This window comes from Nomascus leucogenys, chromosome 18 (assembly GCF_006542625.1).
Source record: "Nomascus leucogenys isolate Asia chromosome 18, Asia_NLE_v1, whole genome shotgun sequence".
Lineage (NCBI taxonomy): Eukaryota > Metazoa > Chordata > Mammalia > Primates > Hylobatidae > Nomascus > Nomascus leucogenys.
Window position 1 is genome coordinate 19,155,210 of NC_044398.1, and position 24,858 is coordinate 19,180,067.

At 48.3% G+C, this 24,858-nt stretch overlaps 1 protein-coding gene across 2 annotated transcripts in view; it reads left to right on the forward strand.

Annotated features, from left to right (window-relative positions):
- Positions 1-24,858, forward strand: part of HKDC1 (hexokinase domain containing 1) — a 46,985-nt gene that overhangs the window by 11,604 nt on the left and 10,523 nt on the right. The window contains exons 3-12 of one of the 2 annotated variants that reach the window (XM_030797985.1): positions 1,276-1,424; positions 1,526-1,645; positions 7,230-7,325; positions 8,840-8,939; positions 11,361-11,544; positions 14,606-14,761; positions 15,917-16,150; positions 16,977-17,281; positions 18,835-18,980; positions 19,078-19,197. In XM_030797985.1, the coding sequence (XP_030653845.1) occupies positions 1,276-1,424; positions 1,526-1,645; positions 7,230-7,325; positions 8,840-8,939; positions 11,361-11,544; positions 14,606-14,761; positions 15,917-16,150; positions 16,977-17,281; positions 18,835-18,980; positions 19,078-19,197 (1,610 nt within the window). The remainder of the gene's footprint in view (positions 1-1,275; positions 1,425-1,525; positions 1,646-7,229; positions 7,326-8,839; positions 8,940-11,360; positions 11,545-14,605; positions 14,762-15,916; positions 16,151-16,976; positions 17,282-18,834; positions 18,981-19,077; positions 19,198-24,858) is intronic. The other variant, XM_030797986.1, reaches the window with a different exon arrangement.

Below are 24,858 nucleotides of genomic sequence, written 5' to 3' on the forward strand. Positions count from 1 at the left end.
CCCTGCGACCCCTGCTCCCCGCAGCCTGGCAGCCTGACTCCTGCTCACCCTTCAACACTCAGCTCTGTGTCCCCTCCCTGCAGAGCCAGCTGCCTTTGACTCCCAGCTTTGATCTGGATATCTCTTCCTGTGCCTCTCACAATCTGAGCACTGGTCCTACTATGTGGAGATGGCTGATTTATGCGCCTGTATTTCGGATCAATTTCTCAGGGAACACACCGTCTTTCATCTGTGCATCCCTAGCACCTGACACATGTTACTCAGCACAGAGTAGATGCTCAGTACATGTGTGGACATAGATTATGTGATTTCCTCTACTTCCTAAACAGCAAGACAGCATCTGGGAGAACCCTCTTACTTGGCGCGTAATAAATACTAATAAAAGTTGCATAGATTAACTCCCTGAATTCTCTCACCAAATAATAAATGGCTCCATCAGCTCCTTTGCAGCTGATCTGGGAAGGTAAAAATTTCCAGATTTCTCCACAAAAACAAAAAATCGAGCTGGCTGCACCTTTGCTACTCTAACTATGGTCTATAGACTAGCAACAGCAGCAACATCACCATGTTGGCCAGGCTGTTCTTGAACTGCTGACCTCAGGTGATCTGCCCTCCTCGGCCTCCCAAAATGCTGGGATTACAGGCATGAGCCACTGTGCCCAGCCCCCACCTTTCAATTAATGGCATCTGTCTTGGGCTGGGCTGGGTTGTGTTCCAATGTCTCCTTTTGGAGTGGCTCTGGCCTAAAAAATTCAGCATCCTTGGCACCTCAAGGGCCATCGTTTGGTCCCTGTCTCCTCTCCCCTCCAGGAATGTTTTCCCTCTGCCCATAGGATCATCGGCTGCAGGAGGCTGGCTGCTCCTCTCCGCGCACCCTGTCTTCCCCCTCATACCTTTATCCGAGTTTCCCCAGGCTGAGAGTACCAGCTCTCTTTTCCCGGTGATGGCATCCCAGGATGGGCTCCACCATCGAGGCCACCTCTCATACCACCGCAAGGACTGTGCTCACATTGGCCTTCTCCAGTTGAAATGCACATTCCTGCAGCATGAGCTCAGGCTGCAGAGTCAGGCCGATTTAGTTCACATCTCAGCTCTGCGCCTTACCTCGAGGGCTCTGAGAAATGGCCAGAGTCCTCAGCCTTGACAAATGGGCATAATGATACCTAGTGGTTGTAAGATTTGATGACATTGATTATATGTCCAACCTCTAATGCAGAGCTTGCCATATCTGTAGTAGACCCTCAATAAATGGAAACTGAATTTGTTTCTTAACAGAAAATGGGGAGTTCCTTTCCCTGGATCTTGGAGGGTCCAAGTTCCGAGTGCTGAAGGTGCAAGTCGCTGAAGAGGGGAAGCGACACGTGCAGATGGAGAGTCAGTTCTACCCAACGCCCAATGAAATCATCCGTGGGAACGGCACAGAGGTACCTGGCAGGTGGCTCCTGTGACTGCAGGGAAGGCGGTGGCATCCGTGTGTGGGGAAACCACACCTTAGCCCATTTCCTTTGCTTTCTCTTCTCTGCAGCTGTTTGAATATGTAGCTGACTGTCTGGCAGATTTCATGAAGAACAAAGATTTAAAGCATAAGAAATTGCCCCTTGGCCTAACATTTTCTTTTCCCTGCCGGCAGACTAAACTGGAAGAGGTAAGGCCAGAGCCCGCAGAGGGAAGCAGCTGTGCAGGAATTGGGGTTTCGGGAATGAGGGCATGGGCGGGAGTCAGGCTGCACGCAGGAGAGAACAGCAGGAGCTTTCTTGTTTGTCTTTTTCTTTTCTTTTTGTTCATGATGAGGTGGCAGTGTGAGGCAGAGAACTTGTTAACGCAGTGGCCTTGATTTTATGATTAACGTGGGCACAGCTCGGGAGAGCAGAATGCTTTTCAGTAGCTCTCAAACCTTGGTGTGAGGAATTCCTTGGAGGGCTTGTTTTAAGCACAGATTGCTGGGCCTACTGGAATCAGTGGTTCTGCAAGGAGCCCTAAATTCACCTCCCTGACAGGTTCCCGGGAGATGTGATGCTGCCTGTGGCCTGCACTTAGGACCACTGACATAGCCAACTAGAAAAAGCATGGGAAGGCTGGGGAGTCTCTCCCTGTAGTGAGCCCTCAGGAGGAGGATTAGAATGGGGGCACTGGAGGGCCGGGCGCGGTGGCTCACGCCTGTAATCCCAGCACTTTGGGAGGCCGAGGAGGGCAGATCACTAGGTCAGGAGATCGAGACCATCCTGGCTAACACGGTGAAACCCCGTCTCTATTAAAAATGCAAAAAATTAGCCGGACGTGGTGGCGGGTGCCTGTAGTCCCAGCTACTCGGGAGGCTGAGGCAGGAGAATGGCGTGAACCCAGGAGGCGGAGCTTGCAGTGAGCCGAGACTGCGCCACTGCACTCCAGCCTGGGTGACAGAGCGAGACTTTGTCTCAAAAAAAAAAAAAAAAAAAAAAAAAATGGGGGCACTGGTGGAGTGAGAATGTCCTGGAGCAGACACAGAGCCTGGGATGCACAGTCTCAGCTGTGCCACCAGCCAGGCCGGGGTTCCTGGTAACTCATCTCTGTGTGTCTCAGTTTTCAATCTGTAAGCAGGAGGAAGCTAACTCGATCTTATGAGAATAAAGACAGCAAATAAGGGGATGTTCTGGGGTCAGGTTGGGGGAGTTACTGTCAAGAGTCTAGTCTCCCCTGGCCACTCCTCTCTGGGTTGGGGACCCTGATCAATCTCCTCCTCCTGGCCCTCCTGGTTATGATGCCCAGTTGACAGTCACATGGACCTCCTTGGGATGTGCTTCATATTGTTGGCTCGAGTCACTTATTGGTGTGGAATAGTGAAAGGGAATGAGCTTTCGTGTTCCACACACATGACTTTGAATCATGGTTCAGGACAAATTGTGTCCCCTTGGGCCAGTTCCTTAATTTCTTGAGCCTCTTGTTTTCTCTTTGAGAAAATTTTATTTATTTTTATTTTTTTCTTTGTAGAGATGAGGTCTCACTATATTGCCCAGGCTGGTCTCAAACTCCTGGGTTTAAGTGATCTGCCTGCCTCCGCCTCCCAAAGCATTGGGATTACAGGCATGGGCCATTGTGTCCCGCCTTGTTTTCTCATTTGTAAAGCAGGGATAATAACATCTGCTTGTTGGGCTGAGGTGAAGCTTAGGCAAAGCATTTGTAAAGCGTCCAACACTGTGGTTGGGCCTTACACAGTAGCTGCTAGGCTGTGGTGACTGTCTCTGGATTACTTGTCTCTTTGTGCTTTTGTATCTTATCCCTAAATTCAACAGAGGTTTTTGGAGGGCAAGCAGTGCCCGCCAAGGGCACAGACCTTCCCTGCCAAGGTCTCTGACAATGTGTTGTATTTAATAGGTGCTTGATAACTATCTCACAGTGGAAAGGTGTCAATCATTTATTTGATTCCATTGTGAGAATTTGCCATCATCTATACAGGGGACAGACTGAGTTTTACTTTTTCATTCTTTTATAAAGAAAGGACTGAGAAAAATAATATAAAGAAGGTTCCAGGGGCCTGGCATGGTGGCTTATGCCTATAATCCCAGCACCCTGGGAGGCTGAGGCGGGAGGATTGCTTGAGCCCAGGAGGTCCAGGCTGCAGTGGGCTGTGATCACGCCACTGCACTCCAGCAGCATAGGCCACAAAGCGAGACTCCGTCTCTAAAACAAGCAGCCAGGTGCGGTGGCTCATGCCTGTAATCCCAGCACTTTGAGAGGCCGAGGGGGGCGGATCACCTGACATCAGGAGTTCAAGACCAGCCTGGCCAACATGGTGAAACCCTGTCTCTATTAAAAATACAAAAATTACCTAGGCCTGGTGGCGGGTGCCTGTAATCCCAGCTACTCGGGAGGCTGAGGCAGGAGAATCACTTGAACCCAGAAGGTGGAGGTTGTGGTGAGCTGAGATCACACCACTGCATTCCAGCCTGGGTGACAGCGCGAGACTCTGTCACAAACAAACAAACAAACAAAAAACAACAACAAGCAAACAAACAAAAAACAACAACAAGCAAACAAACAAAAAAGTTTCCAGGGAATGTTTGGGTGAGACCAAGTGGAGCTGGCTGGCAGAGAAAGGTCCCAGGAGTGAGTAGATGTGTGTGTCTGGGGGTTGGGAATCAGGCCCCTGGCTGGATCCTGTAGTGCAGGTGGTGGAGTGAGAGTGTGCCAGCTGCTCTCATTAGAGAGCTCTGGAACAGAGACTCCAGGAAGAAGGAAGAAAATTCTCAAGCGCTGTGAGAATTCATTCAACTCTGAGAATTAAACACACATGCTTTCTTGACAGCTTGGCAGCAGAGGGTGTGAACGTATGGTTTATCCATCCAGGATTTTGTCATTTATCTATGTTGAATACCCACCAACATCTTTCTCAATAATAATGACAAAAGCACATGTCTCTGGTTTTGACATTGTACCTCGCACTGTGCCAAATGCTTTATGCACATTATCTTGTTAAATCCCCCAAACAATTCTAAGAGGTAGGTATGATTATCTTCATTCTATATTTGAGAAACACTGCAGCTCAGCGAGGTTAAGAGACTTGCACAAAGCCACACGACCAAGAGTAGCCCACCCCAAGTTCATAAGCTCCCCAACCACAGTGCCTTTCCAGAAAGACACCACTTTAGAACTTCATTTAAAATGTCAGCCTGAAAGCATTTTTTTTTTTTTTTTTTTTTGAGCTCTGTCGCCCAGGCTGGAGTGCAGTGGTGAGATCTCGGCTCACCACAACCTCCGTCTCCCAGGTTCAAGCAATTCTCCTGTCTCAGCCTCCCGAATGGCTGAGATTACAGGCGTCTGCCACCACACCCAACTAATTTTTGTATTTTTAGTAGAGACGGGGTTTCACCATGTTGGCCAGGCTGGTCTTGAACGCCTAACTTCAGGTGATCCTCCTGCCTCAGCCTCCCAAAGTGCTGGGATTGCAGGCGTGGTGAGCCACTGTGCCCGGCCCATTTTGACCCATTTAGTGTCATATCACAATAAAGATTTTTCAGGTAAAATTTAAACTAAGGAAGGGCATTTAATTATATCAAGGAGAGGCCGGGCACAGTGGCTCATGCCTGTAATCCCAGCACTTTGGGAGGCCGAGGAGGGCGGATCACCTGAGGTCGGGAGTTTGAGACCAGCCTGACCAACATGGAGAAACCCTATCTCTACTAAAAATACAAAATTAGTCGGGCGTGGTGGCACATGCCTGTAATCCCAGCTACTCGGGAGGCTGAGGCAGGAGAATTGCTTGAACCTGGGAGGCGGAGGTTGCGGTGAGCTAAGATGGCGCCACCGCACTCCAGCCTGGGCAACAAGAGTGAAACTTCATTTCAAAAAAAAAAAAATTGTATCAAGGAAGGGAAAAATGCTTTTTTCTCGTCACAGTCTAATCAAATATACTTATATTTTATTAAATTTCCTCGCAAACTGCCTTTCAATAATATCTAAAGTTAAACAGTAAAGTTCCAACCACAAGAAAACTCATTCCTGATAATACTTGAATGTGGGCTCATGCAGCAAAGCTATTTAAGCAGGGTTCTGCTGTAGGAGTGGGTTCGGTGACACTAGAATAAGGGCTCCTGGGGAAGATGGGCTCTGTTCAGCTCCGCGACTGCAGAGGGATGGAAAGGGGAAGGCTGTGTGAGGAAGTGTGATTAGGGGGCTTCTTCGAGAAACTGAAAATGATTAAAGAAGGTAGGAGCGTGAGAATTATTATTATGATGATGTTTAACCCATAGCCAACATCATAAGAGCGTGAGAATTAAAAGAAATCACTTGTTCTTTTATTCTTATTTTTGAGGGAACAGAAAGTCTTCACAAAAGAGAAATTTCTTTGTGTGTGTGTGTGTGCTTTCTGATAATAAAATAAATGGTAATACTTTTTCATTGTTAAAAAAAAGAGAAGGAATGGAAAAGTTTAAAGAAGAAAATAGAAATCACCACTCATCTCAATATTCAAATATTCCCACCACTAGAATTGTGGGTTTTTCTTTCACTCATACCTATGTTAAATACAAATGTTATCCTGTATCTATAGTTTAGCAAATCTATGGTTGATTCTAGCCACCAAATATTTGAGACAAAAAGAAAATGTACAGTTGCATGTAATTGCCTTTTTAATTTAACATTCTATCACAAGCATTTATCCCTCACTTCCCCCATCCACCTTCCCTGCGACAGGGATTTTTGAAGAAAGCCACCCTGTGCATCTCTGCCGGCTCTGTCCCTGGAGACAGGGATGTTGTCATAGCCTATGAGGGCAGAAGTTAGGGAGAGCTGCCACACGGCAGCGCTGTGGTGCAGGGAAAAAGCCTGAGGGTTGGTCCAGAGTCAGAGACCTGAATTTGTCTTGGGCTCTGTCCTTCACTCGCAGTGAGATTCAGAGCAATTTCCTCCCTCTGTCAATCCCAGGGTTTTTAAATCCATAAATGGAGGGAAATGGAGGGGTGTGGTCAGGGAGTTTGTGAGCTGGGGTCAGCTGCTCTTGACTGAGGCGACTTGGGCGATTCTCTTTTAACTTCCAAGTTCTCTTCCAGTCTGAAAAATTCTATGATTATATGCGATTTCAGACACGAAACTCAGGAAACACCATTTGTAAGCAATGATCGATAATGCAAATTGAGAACCATTATTCTTTCTTTCTCTTTATTAAGAGACGAGGTCTCGCTATGTTGCCCAGGCAGGCCTGGAACTCCTGGCCTCAAGCAATCCACCTGCCTCAGGCTCCCACGTAGCTGGGACTACGGTGTGGGCCACTCTGCCTTGTTGAGAATCATTTTTCTAAGTTGAAATGAAGTTCCTGAGACAGTCCTGCAAGGTTACACCATGTTAGTTCTGTTTCGTGAACCTGGCAAACCATGCATTTTACATGTATAATACACCAGGTATTTTCATTAGAGCATTCCTTTGAGAGAGGTAGGGAGGTGACATTTCCATTTTGCAGAGGAGTAGACTGAGGCTCCGAAAAGTTAAACAACTTGTCTAATGTCTCATGAATCCAAGAGCTCTCACTTTTCAATAATTCCTCCTTCTGCTACCATATGTTTCTAACCACTCAGATGAGAGTCATAGGCATTTAAGTTATTGGAAAAGGCTGCAGAAGCAATGTTTTAAAAAATTGGGGTGATTGACCTTAGAGAAGAGAAGGCCATGGGGGATGCATGTAGGCATGAAGTTTCTGCAGCTCAGTTGCACATCTCAGCACCTCCTTCATTCAAACTGGACCTGAAATCTTCTCCCAGGGTGTCCTGCTTTCATGGACAAAGAAGTTTAAGGCACGAGGAGTTCAGGACACGGATGTGGTGAGCCATCTGACGAAAGCCATGAGAAGACACAAGGTGAGGAATTCACCTCGGTATGGGAGGCTCTCCCAGCCCTAGCTCCTTTCTCTTGGGTTGGTGGGGGGTGGGGGTGCGGTGAGGGGGTCACATATGGTGCCTGCCTGGAGGGAGAATCAGAGAAGGAATTGATCTTAGAAAAGTTCCCACTGTAGTACAGATGTGGCCAACTTGGATGAACCCACAGAGCCTTGGTAGGCGGGGCTTGCACCAATCCCTATTGAAAGGTGGCCAGCTCATCCCTGGGCCTCCCCAGCAGCCACGGCCCTCTTCCAGAGTTCTTGGTTAAATCTGATGCTGTGTGTAGGTCCCACACGCCCTCCTCTCTGAGGCCGAAAAGATCATATACATTCGGGGCTGGTTCCATATTCTTTCTGGGCTGGTTCTCTATTTCACTGTCCACTCTCTATCCATTAAATATCCTTAAATGTTGAATGTATTTTACAATAATTTAAACTACTGCAAAAGCAAGACCTGCTCCTTACTGAGCTGGAAAGTACACAAACCCAAATTGCTTGTTGCCCTGACAGCATGAGGCATGTTTTGCTGCATAGCCTTCCAGCCTTTTTTTCTTTAAAGCTGGGATATTATTCTTTTATAGCCTGCATTTTCCCTTATTGTTTTCATTCTACTTTTTTTTTTTAGAGATGAGGTCCTGCTGTGTTGCCCAGGCTGGCAGTGCGTGGCCTTCCATCCTCGAATTCCTAGGCTTAAATGATCCTCCCACCTCAGCCTCCTGCACAGCTGGGACTATAGGCATAAGCCACATGCCTGGCTCTCATTTTATTTTAAAATGTTCTTCCAAACTTTGGGGGATGTTGGTGCAATAACCCAAGCCGACTTGGCAGAACAGGAAATCCAGACAGGAAGTCATCATGCCACACATGGGGAAGACTTAGCCGAGTCTGTGCCTGCTGGCTGAGTTGTCCCCGTGGGTGAGGACTTGGCGTTTTCTCCTGGAAATGCCACTGCTCCCAGGATAAACATGCTTTCCTCGATGTCTTCCCAGGGTCTCACAAACAAAGGCTGAAACTTGGGTGTGATGTGCGCCTGTAGTCTCAGCTACTCGGGAGGCTGAGGCAGGAGGATCACTTGAGCCCAGGAGTTTGAGGCCATGGTGTGCTATGTTTGTACCTGTGAACAGCCATCACATTCTAGCCTGGACAACATAGTGAGACCCTATATGTAGATTAAAAAATAAAATTTTTTAATTAAAAAAACAACAACAACAAAAAGCAAGGGCTGGAATCCTGGTAGCCTGTCCCTCATATTTCCATTGCAGAGGCCTTCACCTGCAAAGCAGGAGGACAGGCTCCCTTCTTCAGCTCCCATCGGCTCTTTCTCTCCCGTAGACCCTGAACCTTGCTGAGGCTTTGCTCCTTCAGACAGGCCCAGCAGGCAGGATCTAGGGATGTTTCAGCAGCCACCTTCACTGCCTGCTGCCTCTGTGGGGAAGGAGGGAGGGAAACACCTCCTTCCCACCCGCTGATGCCCTCTGGCCTTGTGTTTGGCAGGACATGGACGTGGACATCCTGGCCCTGGTCAATGACACCGTGGGGACCATGATGACCTGTGCCTATGACGACCCCTACTGCGAAGTTGGTGTCATCATCGGTAACTCAATTGGACTGGTTTTCTGAGGGTGGGGGAGGAGGGACTGTTTGGGAGTTTCATTTCAGCGAGCTCTGAGTGAATTCGGCGGGAAAGGCACTGACACTGTTTAGGAGAAGCAACATAGGGACATGAAAAATTCATTCATTCATCCATTCAACAAGTGTTTACTGAGCACCCGTCGTGTGCCGGGCCCTGGGCTTGGCACTGGGTTCGGAGTGGGGAGTTCCTGTGCTCCTGGAACTTTCAGTGGGGAGGTGGGTGAGAGGCCGAGAAGGCCTAAACTATTAAGATAATTTCAGGTGGTGGTTAGCATGATAAAAAAAAAAACAAAGAGAGTGATGTGACTGTGAGTGGGATGAGGCGTCAGGGAAGCCTCTCTGAGGGGTGGCATTTGAGCTGGGACCTCAGTGATGCAAGCCAGGGAGCAAGGTGGAGGTCCAGGGGTAGGGAGTCCCTGGCAAAGGAAAGAGGACACCTACAGGCTTGGAAATGGGAAGGTGTCCAGGGAGGGGGGACTAGAGGAACCCTATAGCCGAGTGGTGTCCAGATGAGGTGAGTGAAGGCTGAGAGTCGGAGGCCATTCAAGTGAGAGGGAGAGGACAGACAGGGAAGATTGCACAGGATGTGGACACAGTCGCTGTAAGGTCACTGGCTTATCCCCTGAGGGAGACTGGAAGGCACTGGGAGACTCTGGGTGGGGGATGGATAAATGGATGAGCATTTTATTTTGTTTTTTTTATCTGAGACGGAGTCTTGCTTTGTCGCCCAGGCTGGAGTGCAGTGACGCAATCTCGGCTTACTGCAACCTCTGCCTCCCGGGGCTCAAGCAATTCTCCTGCCTCAGCCTCCTGAGTAGATGGGAATTACAGGTGCCCACCACCACGGCTGGCTAATTTTTTGTATTTTTAGTAGAGATGGGGTTTCACAGTGTTGGCCAGGATGCTCTCAAGCTCCTGACCTCAAGTGATTCACCTGCCTTGGTCTCCCAAAGTGCTGGGATTACAGCCATGAGCCACCACGCTCGGCCGGATGTGCATTTTTTAAAAGCCCATTTTGGCTGCTGTGTGGATAATCGATTACTGGGGACAAGAGTGGAAGCAGGGCAACCATCCAAGAGACCACTGGACTGTCAGGCAAGGTGCACTGCAGCTGTGGACCAGGGAGGTCGTGGTGCAGTGGGGGTGTCCAGTGGGTGGTCTCCACACCAGAGCTAGGGGATCTGCTGGAGGAATGTGTGGGAAGGCAGTTTGGGGTACAGTGAAGCTGAATGGCTCTGACTTACAGGTTGTTCTTGAATATCCCCTTCTCCTTTTCCCATTCCTTTACCACTCCTGGGGAAAGTTCTTCTGAATTGCTTTTTCTTAATGTCCCTCAAGACCCTCCTCAGCCTGGCTTTCCCGAAGGGCAGGTCTTTAAAGCTGAGGGGCTCCCTCCACCCTTCTGTTTCCAGGAGCCTCAGAATGGATCAGGCCCTTGCCAGTCATGGCACCCGTCTGTCACTGTGGCTGCATCTGGTCACCACAGATTGGGGGGCCACGCCTAAACAGTGTCCGTGTATTTCTGAGAAAAGCTTTTTCCAAATATTACATTCTGCTTTTCTACATTTCTCATTTTCCATGTTGGCATTTAAAATACTCACACCAGAGTATCAGCCAAGGGAAGGTACTAAAAAAAAAAAAAAAAAACCCTGAAAATTCAAACAGCTTTATTGAGGCATAAAAGTCCTCCGATTTTAGGTGTACAATTCAATGATTTGTAGTAAACGTATAGTTTCGTAACCATCACCACAATCCGATTTTAGAACATTTCTGTCCTCACAAAAGACTCCAAAAAGATGGTGCCCACTTGCAGTCATTCCCCAATGCTCAAGTGTTTGAGGCATTTCCTTGGAGCGATTTTGTGTTTGCATAACGGAGTGTTGCTTTCTTAGGTGGTAGCTAATCACAGTCTAAGATAAGGAAGCAGCTTATGCTAGAAACAATTTGTGGCAGGCCATAAGTAAAGAATATTTTTAGTATCAAATAGAGAGGAAGCTAAGTAGCTTAGGGAAAGAATTTGCAAAATTACCCGGGGTTGGTGATTTTTTTAAAAAAAATATTTACAAGATCATCTTCATTTATCATCCTCTTGTAAGAGCGCTTCGTCAGCTTTCATCCATATTCATCAGGGGACTTCTTCACAATTGACTCCATTCAGAACAGCAAACCCTGAGCACCCTGAGAAGTGCAGACTTGACATGTCAGCTGTTTTCCCCATGTGCTCGGGGCTTGCCCAAGCTGCTTCCCTCAGCGAGAGCCGGCCCCCAGGGAATGAAAAGCACTTTGTGGTACATTGAGGAGGACTCCCCAGCAGTCAAGAGTTCTCTGTCTGTGCCCAGCTGGGAGGCCTCTCTCTGCATATTCTCTCTGATCCCTGGTTCAGGAACTGGCACCAATGCGTGTTACATGGAGGACATGAGCAACATTGACCTGGTGGAGGGCGACGAGGGCAGGATGGGCATCAACACAGAGTGGGGGGCCTTCGGGGACGACGGGGCCCTGGAGGACATTCGCACTGAGTTCGACAGGGAGCTGGACCTCGGCTCTCTCAACCCAGGAAAGCAACTGTGAGTTCCCTTCTGCTGTTACCTGGGCATCGGCACCAGGCAGTGCCCAATCACTCAGGTCCCCTGGCTGCCTGGGAGGCTTTCCAGTTGTGACTAGCTATCCATCACAACTTGCTTTCTTTTTTTCTTTTTCTTTTCTTTTCTTTCTTTTTTTTTGAAATGGAGTTTCACACTCTAGCCCAGGCTGGAGTGCGGTGGCACGATCTTGGCTTACTGCAACCTCCACCTTCCAGGCTCAAGCAATCCTCCCACGTCAGTCTCCAGAGGAGTTGGGACTACGGGCATGCGCCACCATGCCTGGCTAATTTTTGTATTTTTTATAGAGTCGGGGTTTTGCCATGTTGGCTAGGCTGGTTTTGCGCTCCTGAACTCAGGCAATCCTCCCGCCTCAGCCTCCCAAAGTGCTGGGATTACAGGCATGAGCCACCATGCCTGGCCCCATTACAACAGGCATTGCTTGTATTTCAGTTTCATTTGACAAATGAGGAAATAGAAACCAAGGACATTGAAAGATTTCCCTAAGTCATAATCCTAATAACCCTAATTCTAATTCTGTCAGTATTTGTGGGTTACGTATGTGCATGAAAGGCACTGAAGATAAGAGCACTCGGACGCGTGGCCGCAGAACACACCTGGGTAGCGAGGAGAAGGCAGGCGCAGCCGAACTCCTCGTGTTCGCATGTCCCCTGGCCACCTTGCTTTCTTGGAGGCCTAATCACTCAGCAGGTGGTGGCTCTGGCAGGACCTTCCCTCTGTGTTTGCTGTCCACCATTTTTATTTTGATGTTCAAATTGTTTTAGATTTGGCCAAAGGAAGCCTCTGAAGCTGGCTCCTGTGTCCTTTTGACATGTTCCATTACTCTTTAAGTACTTCCTTATTTCCTGGCACCGTTAAGACGTTCCCGGCTCATGTCACACTTTCCTAGCCCCAGCCCTGGAATCAGCCATTTTGTCAAGACATGCCGGTGAATTTCAAGCACCTTCTAGGAGCGATTCAAAGACTAGAACTGCACACCCAGGAAGCACATTCCACTTTGGTGGCACCTATTCCAGGCACATGCCTGTGCTCTAGTGACCCATTGCAGTCATGTCCCAAGGACGTGGTGTCCGTTTTTTGAATTTTATCATCTTCACCCATTTCCATTTTACTTAAAATAAATTCTATTCCTTCCAGGCCTGGTGGCTCATGCCTGTAATCCCAGCACTTTGGGAGGCTGAGGTGGGAGGACTGCTTTAGTCCTGGAGTTTGAGAGCAACTTGGGCAACATAGTGAGACCAGTCTCTACAAAAATGAAAATTAAAAAAAAATTAGTCAGGTGTGATGGCAGATGCCTGTAGTTCCACCCATTCAGGAGACTGAGGTGGGAGGATCACTTGAGCCTGGGAGGTCCAGGGTGCAGTAAGCTGTGATCATACCATTGCACTCCAGCCTGGGCAACAGAGCAAGACCCTGTCTCAAAAAAAAAAAAATATATATATATATATATATAAATATATATATATATTATATTCCCTGACATCCACCCTAAATTTCTTTTGATTGTCTTCTGTTTCTTCAATGCTTAAAGATTTTTTTTTTTTTTTTTTTTGAGATGGAGTCTCACTCTGTCTCCCAGGCTGGAGTACAGTGGTGCAATCTTGGCTCACTGCAACCTCTGCCTTCTGGGTTCAAGCAATTCTCCTGCCTCAGCCTCCTGAGTGACTGGGATTACATGCATGCACCACCACACCTGGCTAATTTTTTTGTATTTTTAGTAGAGACGGGGTTTCACCATATTGGCCAGGCTGGTCTCGAACTCTTGACTTTGTGATCCACCCGCCTTGGCCTCCCAAAGTGCTGGGATTACAGGCATGAGTCACTGTACCTGGCCTGTTCTAAGACTTTTTATAGTGAACTATATAAGTTGAATTATGACATAGATTGTTCTTGATTTTGTGTCTTATTGTGTTTGGAAAATAAGCATTATATTTAGGCCTGGTGCGGTGGCTCTTATCTGTAATTCCAGTGCTTCAGGAGGCCAGGGCAGGAGAAACTCTTGAGGCCAGGAGTTTATGACGAGCCTGGGCAACATAATGAGACCCTGTCTCTACAAAAATAAAAAAATTAGCCAGGTGTGATGGTGCACACCTATGGGAGGCTAAGGCAGGAGGATCATTTGAGGCCAGGAGCTCGAGGCTGCAGTGAGCTATGATTGCACCACTGCACTTTAGCCTGGGTGACAGAACAAGACCCTGTCTCTAGTAATAATAATAATAATAATAAGGCCGGGCGCGGTGGCTCACGCTTGTAATCCCAGCACTTTGGGAGGCCGAGGCGGGTGGATCACGAGGTCAGGAGATCGAGACCACGGTGAAACCCCGTCTCTACTAAAAATACAAAAAAATTAGCCGGGCGTGGTGGCAGGCACCTGTAGTCCCAGCTACTCGGAGAGGCTGAGGCAGGAGAATGGCGTGAACCCGGGAGGCGGAGCTTGCAGTGAGCCGAGATTGCGCCACTGCACTCCAGCCTGGGTGACAGAGCGAGACTCCGTCTCAAAAAAAAAAAAAAAAAAAAAAAAAAAAAAAAAAAAATAATAATAATAATAATAATAATATTCAATAGTCTGCCCGGGAAACAATTAGGAATTGTTGGTGTGCAGACTTGGAGTAAAGCTGTAGGTAGCCATGGCGATGTTAAATCCACATTGCTGTAGAGCCTGTCTGGGGCTGTCCAAGCCCATCTCACAAGCACAGCATCTTTCTCTCTTGGACAGAAGCCTGATGTAGGAGTGGGAAGCATCTGAGTGTGAAATTTGAGTTGTCGCATCATGTTTGAGTGATTTTGGGAAAATATTCAAAGTCTATGAAATTGAGAGTCCCTATGCCCCATGTGAGAATGGTACCCATGGCCAGAGTGATTTGAGACAAACGTTCTTGCCATCCAGCACTTTGTGAGAAGGAGGGAATCTTAGCTCAGCCCTCTCCCATCTGCTCCTGCCTGTGGGCAGTGGCTCCTGGTCTTCAGGAAATGATGCAGCTTAATCAAAGGGGCTGTGTCCACAGATCTGTTCACCAACCTGCAGGTTTGAGAAGATGATCAGTGGCCTGTACCTGGGGGAGCTTGTCAGGCTTATCTTGCTGAAGATGGCCAAGGCTGGCCTCCTGTTCGGCGGTGAGAAATCTTCTGCTCTCCACACTAAAGGCAAGATCGAAACACGGCACGTGGCTGCCATGGAGAAGTAAGCAAGTCCCTCTGCCTTGGCTCTGTGGAGGGCTGGGATGGGAGGCCCAGGTGTGGGGTGCTCCGTGGGGTGCTCCATGTGGTAGGACAGCAGGAGGGACTAGATCCTCCTCCTTCACCAGGAGGATTTCAGACCTGGGCATGGCTTCAGATGGATTAGCAATTTCTGCCGTGACTCAGATGAGAGGTTCTTGTTGGTTTCATCAGTAAGGGACTCTGCTGTCAGAGGGCCACCCTCTTCGCATGTTCTACTGCCTTCTTCTTAAAGTGGTAACTTGTAACACATTTTTAGGATCACAGATCCTTTTGAGAACTTTATTCAGGTTCTAGACCCTTAGCCCCGAAAATGTACATTCACACACAAGTTTGCTTACAATATCAGGGCATTCTTGGACACTAAGCTCATGTGTGAAATCCAAGTCCAGAACTCCTGTGATAGCAGAGCCTTCTCCACCTGCTCCCATCAGGAACTGGCTTTGAATGTGGTGATTTGAGGCCTTACACACAGGTCCCTCGCATGGGGAGCTGGCTGGTGAAGGCTGCAGGTGAAGGCTGCAGGTGAAGGCGGCTGGCCCCGGCGTGACTGCATTGCCATCCAGCACATCTGAGGGTCCTGCTTCTCAGGCTTAGAAACCCTGGCATTGCCTTGACTTTGTGATCAGTTTAGATTTTGAGCTCAGCCGCGTGGCGCTGACCTGCAGCATCTACGACTATGCAGAACTTGGCAGGGACAGAATTTCCATGAAAGTCAGCATAGCACAGGGTGATTAAAAGTGTGGGTGCTAGAATCTAACTGCTGAGTTCAAATCTCAGCTCTAGCCCTTACTAGCTGTGCAGCCATGGACAAGTTACTCACCCTTTCGGCACTCACATCTCTCATCTGTACGACAGGGTAATGACAGTGCCTCCCACAGGATTTTTGTGGGCGTTGAAGGAGTTAATATGTGTAAAATCCTTAGACAAGTACCTGGCTCATAGTGACTGCTCAGTTAGTGGCAGCTGCTACTATTAATGTTGATATTGTTATTTTTATTCTATACCATGGGCCTGCCTATTAATTTTCACAATCCTGAGAGGTGGGGAAGCTTGTTCCCCCAGGAGGATACCAATGGGATGGAGAAGTGTGGTTCACTCATTCCTGTCCCCTGGCCAGGTATAAAGAAGGCCTTGCTAATACAAGAGAGATCCTGGTGGACCTGGGTCTGGAACCGTCTGAGGCTGACTGCATTGCCGTCCAGCATGTCTGTACCATTGTCTCCTTCCGCTCGGCCAACCTCTGTGCAGCAGCCCTGGCGGCCATCCTGACACGCCTCCGGGAGAACAAGAAGGTGGAACGGCTCCGGACCACGGTGGGCATGGACGGCACCCTCTACAAGATACACCCTCAGTGAGTGCTGCCTGCCAACCACGCCCCCACAAATGAGTCTCCCTGGAGCAGGGCCCCAGTGTCTTCTGAACTATCCTGCCTATCTGGGGTCTGGAACCATCAACCCCTCCTGTTGGTTCTGAGATTACAAGGGAAAGGGTGAATCCAGGGCCCGCATTCATCTAGCTGGCTGGGTTGCTTTTGGGGATTACTCTTAAAGAAATATTCTGCTAAAGCCAATTGCCTAATTAGGAATGCTGTCCATCCATTTATCTATGTCCACCCATCCATCACCCACTCATTCATCTCTCCATTCATTCTTCCATCTAATTATTATTTACTGAACACCTACTATGTGGCTAAGACTGGGAAGTAAGATATACCTAGTCATAGATGGGGAAAAATAGAGATGGCACAGGTTGCCAAGTTTATGGGAAGGGTCCTGGTAGGAAAACACAGGGAAATGGGAATTTTCCAAAAGGAAGGAGAGTGAAAGCCCCTTTGGCTACCGGGGGTGGACTTGGAAGTCAAGTGGTTACACCCTGGAAAGAGCCGAGAAAGAAAATCTTCCCTTTGGACAGAAATGATGTTCAGCCAATACATTATGCACAGACTGGTTGAAATGTTCGTTGACAGAATAGGCACTTCCCTGAGCCTCCCAAGTGCCTTCCACTGCCCCAGCTTCTTAGTCCCTCCTCTCATCCCCTCCCCTCCTACCATCAGCAAATAAAGGGCTGAGCCCCGGCCCCGCAGGGCCCTCCGGGACCGGATTCACTGCTGCCCCTGGGTCTGTGCCTGAGCCTGACCTTTATGATCGCTCAATGTTTTCCCATCACCCCTGCTTCAGGTACCCAAAACGCCTGCACAAGGTGGTGAGGAAACTGGTCCCAAGCTGTGATGTCCGCTTCCTCCTGTCAGAGAGTGGCAGCACCAAGGGGGCCGCCATGGTGACTGCGGTGGCCTCCCGCGTGCAGGCCCAGCGGAAGCAGATCGACAGGGTGCTGGCTTTGTTCCAGCTGACCCAAGAGCAGCTCGTGGACGTGCAGGCCAAGATGCGGGCTGAGCTGGAGTATGGGCTGAAGAAGAAGAGCCACGGGCTGGCCACGGTCAGGATGCTGCCCACCTATGTCTGCGGGCTGCCGGACGGCACAGGTGGGCCAGCACAGCCTCCCTCTCTGAACAGCCATCCAGGGCTCCAGTCAAAACTCCTTAAAGCCAGTGAGGTTCTTGGTTTTTAGAAACTTGGGTTCACGTCTCTAATGGAGGGCAGGAGTAAGTAGAAGGCTAGTATTCTTTCTAAATCTGTTGGCCTTTGTTAACCCAAGGCATTTGCAGTAAAAACAAAACAAACAAACAAAAACACAAAAAACCTACATTAGGTTATGTGTGCGCACTTAAGTGTGTGTAGATGAGAACATGAGTGTACCCCCCCAACCCCCAGATCCTGACCCCGGGAACTTTGTTTTAGATGCCTGAGATTGCCTGGGCTTGTCTTCCTGCTGCTTCTCTGGCTCTGTTCTCTTCTGTGGCTTGGCTCACTTTCCTTTCCCTCTCATCGCTTCTGCCCCCAACTTCTCCAACCCTTGATCCTTCTGGTCCTCGGTGCTCAGCCAAAAGAAGCCACCAAGTAGTGAAGTCAGTTGTTCAGACAAATTATTTTACCTCTTTGAATCTCACGAGGCTCTTCCAGAAATAATGACCTCTGTAAAATGCTTTACATCTTATAATTTGCTTTTGAAACTTTCATTTCATTTCATCCCCACAACCACTTGGAATGTTACCAAAGAGGGAATGGTTCCCATTTTATGGATGCCATAACTGAGACTTACAGAGGCTAGATGACCTACTCAAGGTCCAACAGCTGTACTTAGGATCTCTTAACTGAGAGCAGTAAAAGACACTGTTTATTTTATTTTTATTTTTATTTTTTTTGAGACGGAGTCTCGCTCTGTCGCCCAGGCTGGAGTGCAGTAGCGTGATCTCCGCTCACTGCAAGCTCCGCCTCCCAGGTTCACACCATTCTCCTGCCTCAGCCTCACAAATAGCTGGGACTACAGGCGCCCGCCACCACACCCGGCTAATTTTTTGTATTTTTAGTAGAGATAGGGTTTCACTGTGTTAGCCAGGATGGTCTCGATCTCCTGACCTCGTGATCCGCCCGCCTCGGCCTCCGAAAGTGCTGGGATTACAGGCATGAGCCACCGCGCCAGGCCGGAGGCCCCTTGGGTATAAGAATCATGCATGTCCTTGACTGGATGCCCCACACCATTCCTTGGGGCTCCCGAGAAGGCTGTCAGTCAGTGAAGCTGAAAGAGCCTTCAGAGGTTGAGTCTCCTGATTTTGCAGGGTGTGGAAGGATGGGACCTTGCCTCTCTTGCTCAAGATAAAAAGCCATTTCTCAGAAGCCCCAGGTCTCTTGACTCCAGGCCAGGGCTCTTTTCACGGCACCTCACTGGCGATAGTGTAGGTGGTGCCTGGGCCTTTACCGCAGAAGTGGAGGCCAAGGAAAGCAGCCTGGCCTCACGCAGGCTCAAGATGCGTGCCCAGGGCCCGGGCATTGTGCATGGTGGCCCCCACGACCCTCTGGTCTGTGAGGCCCAGGAATGCAGACCCTGGGTCTGCTCTGCTCCGGCGTTTCCTCTTCCTCCCAATGCCCCAACACGAGTCCCTGTCATGGAATGCAGCCACCGCTTTCTCCATTTCAGAGAAAGGAAAGTTTCTCGCCCTGGATCTTGGGGGAACCAACTTCCGGGTCCTCCTGGTGAAGATCAGAAGTGGACGGAGGTCAGTGCGAATGTACAACAAGATCTTCGCCATCCCCCTGGAGATCATGCAGGGCACTGGTGAGGAGGTAGGTGCCAGGCAAGGCCTTTGGGCTCCAAGGTGCCAGCCTGCCACCCTGCATTGATGTCCGCCTGGTGTGCATGCCACTCTCTGTCTCTCTGCAGCTCTTTGATCACATTGTACAGTGCATCGCCGACTTCCTGGACTACATGGGCCTCAAGGGAGCCTCCCTACCTTTGGGCTTCACATTCTCATTTCCCTGCAGGCAGACGAGCATTGACAAGGTAAGACAGCCCCACCAGGCTCACGGCCAGCCCATTGGGCTTCCTTCCTCTACTGGGCCCATCTCCAGGTAACTCCCAGACAGCCTTCATTTTCACAGGGACCTTGGGTTCAGGGCAGCTGGAAACACATGATAAAGAATTTCAACAATTTAATTTTCATCAATTTATCATGATTTTTTAGACTGAACATTCACAAGAGAATTTATAGTAGTATGCAATAAAGGGGCATAGGCATAATATTCCTACTAAAAGAGAGGTTGAATCATATTATGGAGAGAGGGAGAAAGAGGTAATGACCAGTGAAGGCCAGTTATAACAATTGGGCAATAATGCGATCTGTGTCTTTCTGGACAGCCATGTAAACAGGGAATTACAATGGGTTTTTAATCGTCTGATGAAAGAAAGCTTGCCAGCACATCACAAGAAATGCATTTTTTTTTTTTTTTTTTTTTTGAGACAGAGTTTCGCTCTTGTCACCCAGGCTGGAGTGCAATGGCATGATCTTGGCTCACTGCAACCTCTGCCTCCTGGGTTCAAGCGATTCTCCTGCCTCAGCCTCCCAAGTAGCTGGGATTATAGGCATCTGCCACTACCACCAGCTAACCTTTGTATTTTTAGTAGAGACGGGGTTTCACCATGTTGGCCAGGCTGGTCTTGAACTCCTGACCTCAGGTAATTCACCCATCTCAGCCTCTCAAAGTGCTGGGATTACAGGCGTGAGCCACTGTGCCTGGCAAGAAATGCATTTCTTTTCTAATATTAGTATCTCAGAAGCAATTGATCACATGGCCACTTTAGCTGACATTGAAGAACATCATAGTTTATCATTTAATAGATAATTCATAAATATGGAGACATTTATCACAAAGTCTTTCTTGTAATTCTAGGATAAAAACACCCAGGGTTGTCCAGGTGTGGTGGCTCATCTCTGTAATCCTAGCACTTTGGGAGGTCGACATGGAAGGATTGCTTAAGGCCAGGAGTTCAAGACCAGCCTGGGCAACATAGTGAGACTGTGTCTCTTAAAAAACAAACAAACAAGCTGGGAGAGGTGGCTCACGCCTGTAATCCTAGCACTTTGGGAGGCCGAGACAGGTGGATCACCAGGTCAGGAGATGGAGACCATCCTGGCTAACATGGTGAAACCCTGTCTTCACTAAAAATACAAAAAAATTAGCTGGGCGTGGTGGCGGGCGCCTGTAGTCCCACTTACTTGGAAGGCTGAGGCAGGAGAATGGCGTGAACCCAGGAGGCGGAGCTTGCAGTGAGCTGAGATCGCGCCACTGCACTCCAGCCTGGGTGACAGAGCAAGACTGTCTCAAAAACAAAACAAAACAAAAAAACCGTAGCCAGGCATGGTGGCACATGCCTGTGGTCCCAGCTACTGGAGAGGAAGTGAGCTATGATCACACCACTGCACTCCAGTATGGGCAACAGAGACTTCATCTCTATTAAAAACAAAAACAAAAACAAAAACACACACACAACAAGCAGGCCAAGTTCAGTGGCTCAAGGTCTGTAATCCTAGCACCGTGGGAGGCCAAGGTGGGAGGATCACTTGAGCCCAGGAGTTTGAGACCCAGCCTGGACAATATAGCGAGACCCCATCTCTAAATGTGTGTGTGTGTGTGTGTGTGTGTGTGTGTGTGTGTATGTGTGTGTCTGTTTTTCTGTGTGTAAAAACAAAAAATCACCCAGGCTTAACTTTATGTGTAATAAATAAAGATTTTTAACTGGGAAGCTAAGATACAGGAAGGTCAGCATTGTGTGTTTTTTGCATGTTTTTTTTGGTAAACTAGCTTGACCAAGAGGTAGAGCTTAGAAGTGGGGACTAGACACTGGGCTGAGCTCTTAGACTCCCCAGAGCTCCAGTGGGTCATGGGGCCTCGGCCTGGAGCTGACAGTGGGTGAGTGAGGCTGGGCCTTTGCGTGAGGCTGGGGCAGAGCTGTCTGTTCTGCAGATGGAGGGAGACAGTTTGCAACCTCTGCCAGTACCCACACAGAAAGCCTCCGGGCAGGGACATGTCCTTCTTCAGGGGCTTGGGAGCAGGCCCAGATGTGGCCACACAGAGAGGCCCAGTGTCCTTCCTAAGGTCAGGAAACACAGTGGTCAAAAGCACAGGCTCTGGGGTCATGGGCTCCTGTTTTGCAACCCTGTCTCTACTGTTTCCCATCTGAATAACCTTGAGTAGATTATTTAACTTCTCTGAGGCATGGTTTCCCCATTGGTGAAAATGGAGGAATACGGCGAGGACTAAATGAGCTCGTGTGTGTAAAATGCATAGCATGGGTCCAGCACCCGGCAGGCACTCAAATCCTAGTATCATCCTTCACTCTTGAGGCAGCATAGGATTGAAATTCAGCCTGAAAAAGGCCAAGAGGAATCTGGTGCTGGTAATGGTGGTGAGGAAGGGGTGCACTGTCGCCAGGGCCTGACATCATGGCAGTGAATTCTCTGCAACCCCTGGCCTCAGCTTCACAGACAGACTCACCAGCTTGTGGAGAGGAGCTCTGTCTTTCTGACAGACTCTCATCAGCCAAGCTTCCAAGACTGGCATAAAGCAGAATACAGCTTCCTAAATTTATGGTAGAACTCTGGTCAGCTCAGCAGGTCAACCAGAGAGCTCAGGACAATAATAAGGGTAGCACCAAAGATGCACTAAGATTTTGTCCAGGGCCAGGAGCAGTGGCTCACTCCTGTCATCCCAGAACTTTGGGAGGCTGAGGCGGGCAGATCACTTGAGGTCAGGAGTTTGAGACCAGCCTGGCCAACATGGTGAAACCTCATCTCTACTAAAAATACAAAAATTAGCTGGGTATGGTGGCAGGTGCCTGTAATCTCAGCTATTTGGGTGGCTGAGGCAGGAGAATCGCTAGAACTCAGGAGGCGGAGGTTGCAGTGAGCTGAGATTACACTACTGCACTCCAGCCTGGGCGACAGAGAAGACTCAGTCTCAAAAAAAGAAAAAAAAATTTTCTTAACCATTTTGTGGTAAAATACACATAACATAAATTTCCCACTGTAACTATTTTTTAAATGCACACTTCTATGGCATGAAGTACATCCACATTTTTGTGCAGCCATCACCACCATCCATCTCTTAAACTTTTTCTTTTCCATCTGAATTTCCGTACTCATTAAGCACTGACTCCCTAGTCCCCCTTCCCCCGGAGCCTTGACTTCTCTACTTATTGGCTGCGTGACCTTGGGCAAGTTATTTAATCTCCCTGTTCCTTGGTTTCCTCATCTGAAAATGATCGCAAAAATAGAACTCATTTTATAGGTGTGTTTTGTGGTTTTATTTTCGTGCAGTTATATTCAAGGAATATTTTGCCCAGCAAAGGAATGTGGCAGATCCATATAAATGGCCTGGAAGGATCTGGAAGATACATTATTGAATTAGAAAAAAAAATTGCAGTGGTTCACACACAGCGTGAATTTATTTACTTAAAAATATGTGTAATTTCACCCCTGAAAGAAGAAATGGGGGGAAAAAGAAAAAAAAATACTAATGAGTGGAGAGGAAAAGGTCTAGAAGGATTAATATCAGACTAATGGCAGAGGTTACCTTTCAGATTGGGAGGATGGGAATTGAAGGGAACTCTATCCTTATCAGTAACATTTTAATGTTTTACACTACTAATGCATTCCTGCATTGCTGCTGCCATTAAAAATTAATACACCATCCGGCAGGGTGCCGTGTGCAGCAGTCTGCGGTCCTGACTGGGCGCCAGGACACAGCTACTACTCCTGACTCAGGACACTGGGCCTTTGGGCCTCTCTCCCAGCAGCTCTGAAGGTGTCGTGAAGACACGGTGAAGAGGGAGGGGAGACCCGTGGGCAGCTTAAAAGCAAAGACACCCATGGTTGGGGAGAAAAAAGAGAGACATCAAAAAATAGATTAGTTTTGTGTAATTGCAATTAGTAAGACAGGTTTCCCAGTTGGGAGTGTCTCTCTAATGTTCTACACATACCAACCAGGAAAGGAGCCAGCCAGGGGTCCAGTTTCCCAAGAACTATGGAGGGAAGGAGGGAGACCGGGGCTTGTGGGCTAACGGCCTCAGGGTGAGGTGGCGTCCAGCCACGGGGCTGACGGCGCTGCCATCAGATTTTCTCACTGCCTTTCCTGTCCCAGGGCTTCTCCTGGCCTAGACACCCTAGCTCTGCCTGCCTTCACCCCCCTGGCTTTCTAGATGATGGAGTCCGAGGCTAGACTAACTCCTGCCTCAGGCTAACAATGTAACTTTGGGCTTCCTTTTGAGAATTAAAAATACTACTTTCGGGCTGGGCGCATTGGCTCACCCCTGTAATCCTAGCACTTTGGGAGGCCGAGGAGGGTAGATCACTTGAGGTCAGGAGTTCGAGACCAGCCTGGCCAACATGGTGAAACCCCGTCTCTACTAAAAATACAAAAATTAGCCGGGTGTGGTGGTGCCTGCCTGTAGTCCCAGCTACTCGGGAGGCTGAGGCATAAGAATCGCTTGAACCCGGCAGGCAGAGGTTGTGGTGAGTTGAGATCATGCCATTACACTCCAGCCTGGGCAACAGAGTAAGAATCTGTGTCTCAAAAAAAAAAAAAACTAGTTTCTCAGTATTATAAAAATCATATATGTTAATTTTAATTTTAGAAAAATTAGAAAATATAGACAAACAAAAAGGAGAGAGGAAAAGTGAATTCTGCACCCAGAGCGAACCACTGTTAACCCTTTTGGTGTATATATTATTCCAGTCCTTTCTCCAAGTGCGAGTATATGTGTGTGTATCAGTGTAATTTTAAAAATAAAAATAGAATGATTCACTATCTGTATTTGTTTGACGTGCTTTCACTTAACAGTGTGTGGAAAACATCTTTCTCTCACATCCAATGTTCTCTTACAGTGTGATTCTTTATGGGTGTATATCACGTCCCGTATCGGGGTACAGGATGATAGATCCATACTGTTGGAGTTGTAGGATGCCTCTAGTTTTTCACTGTGAAACATGCTTTGATAAACATTTGGTAGCTTTGCCTTTGATCACATCGTAATCTGTCCTTGACTAAGTTAGAAGTAGGATCACGGCCAGACACGGTGACTCATGCCTGTAAACCCAGCACTTTGTGAGGCTGAGGCAGGTGGATTGCTTGAGGTCAGGAGTTCGAGACCAGCTGGCCAACATGGTGAAACCCCATATCTACTAAAAAATACAAAAATTAGCTGGGCGTGGTGGCACATGCCTGTAATCCCAGCTACTCGGGAGGCGGAGGCAGGAGAATTGCTTGAACCCGGAAGGTGGAGGTTGTAGTGAGCTGAGATCACGCCACTGCACTCCAGCCTGGGCGACAAGAGTGAAACTCTATCTCAAAAAAAAAAAAGAAAAGAAAAGAAAAAAAAAGAAGTAGAATCACTATCTATGATCCTAGGCCTTTATTCTGCGTAATCACAGCCAGGGAACATGATTTGACCCTTGACGAGTATGAATTGCTGCAATGATTCCACTCAGTGGTAGACCTTGTCTGAGTGTTGTGCTCTGTGATGCTGCTGTGCCCAGGGTTAGGGTTGTGGTGGTGGAGGCATAGTCAAAAGCACATGTACTTGACAACAAGCCAGCTGTAGTGCCTTGCATCTGTTGGATGTTGAGGTTGTGCAGAGGCCCTAGCAAACTATTGCTCAAATGAATTT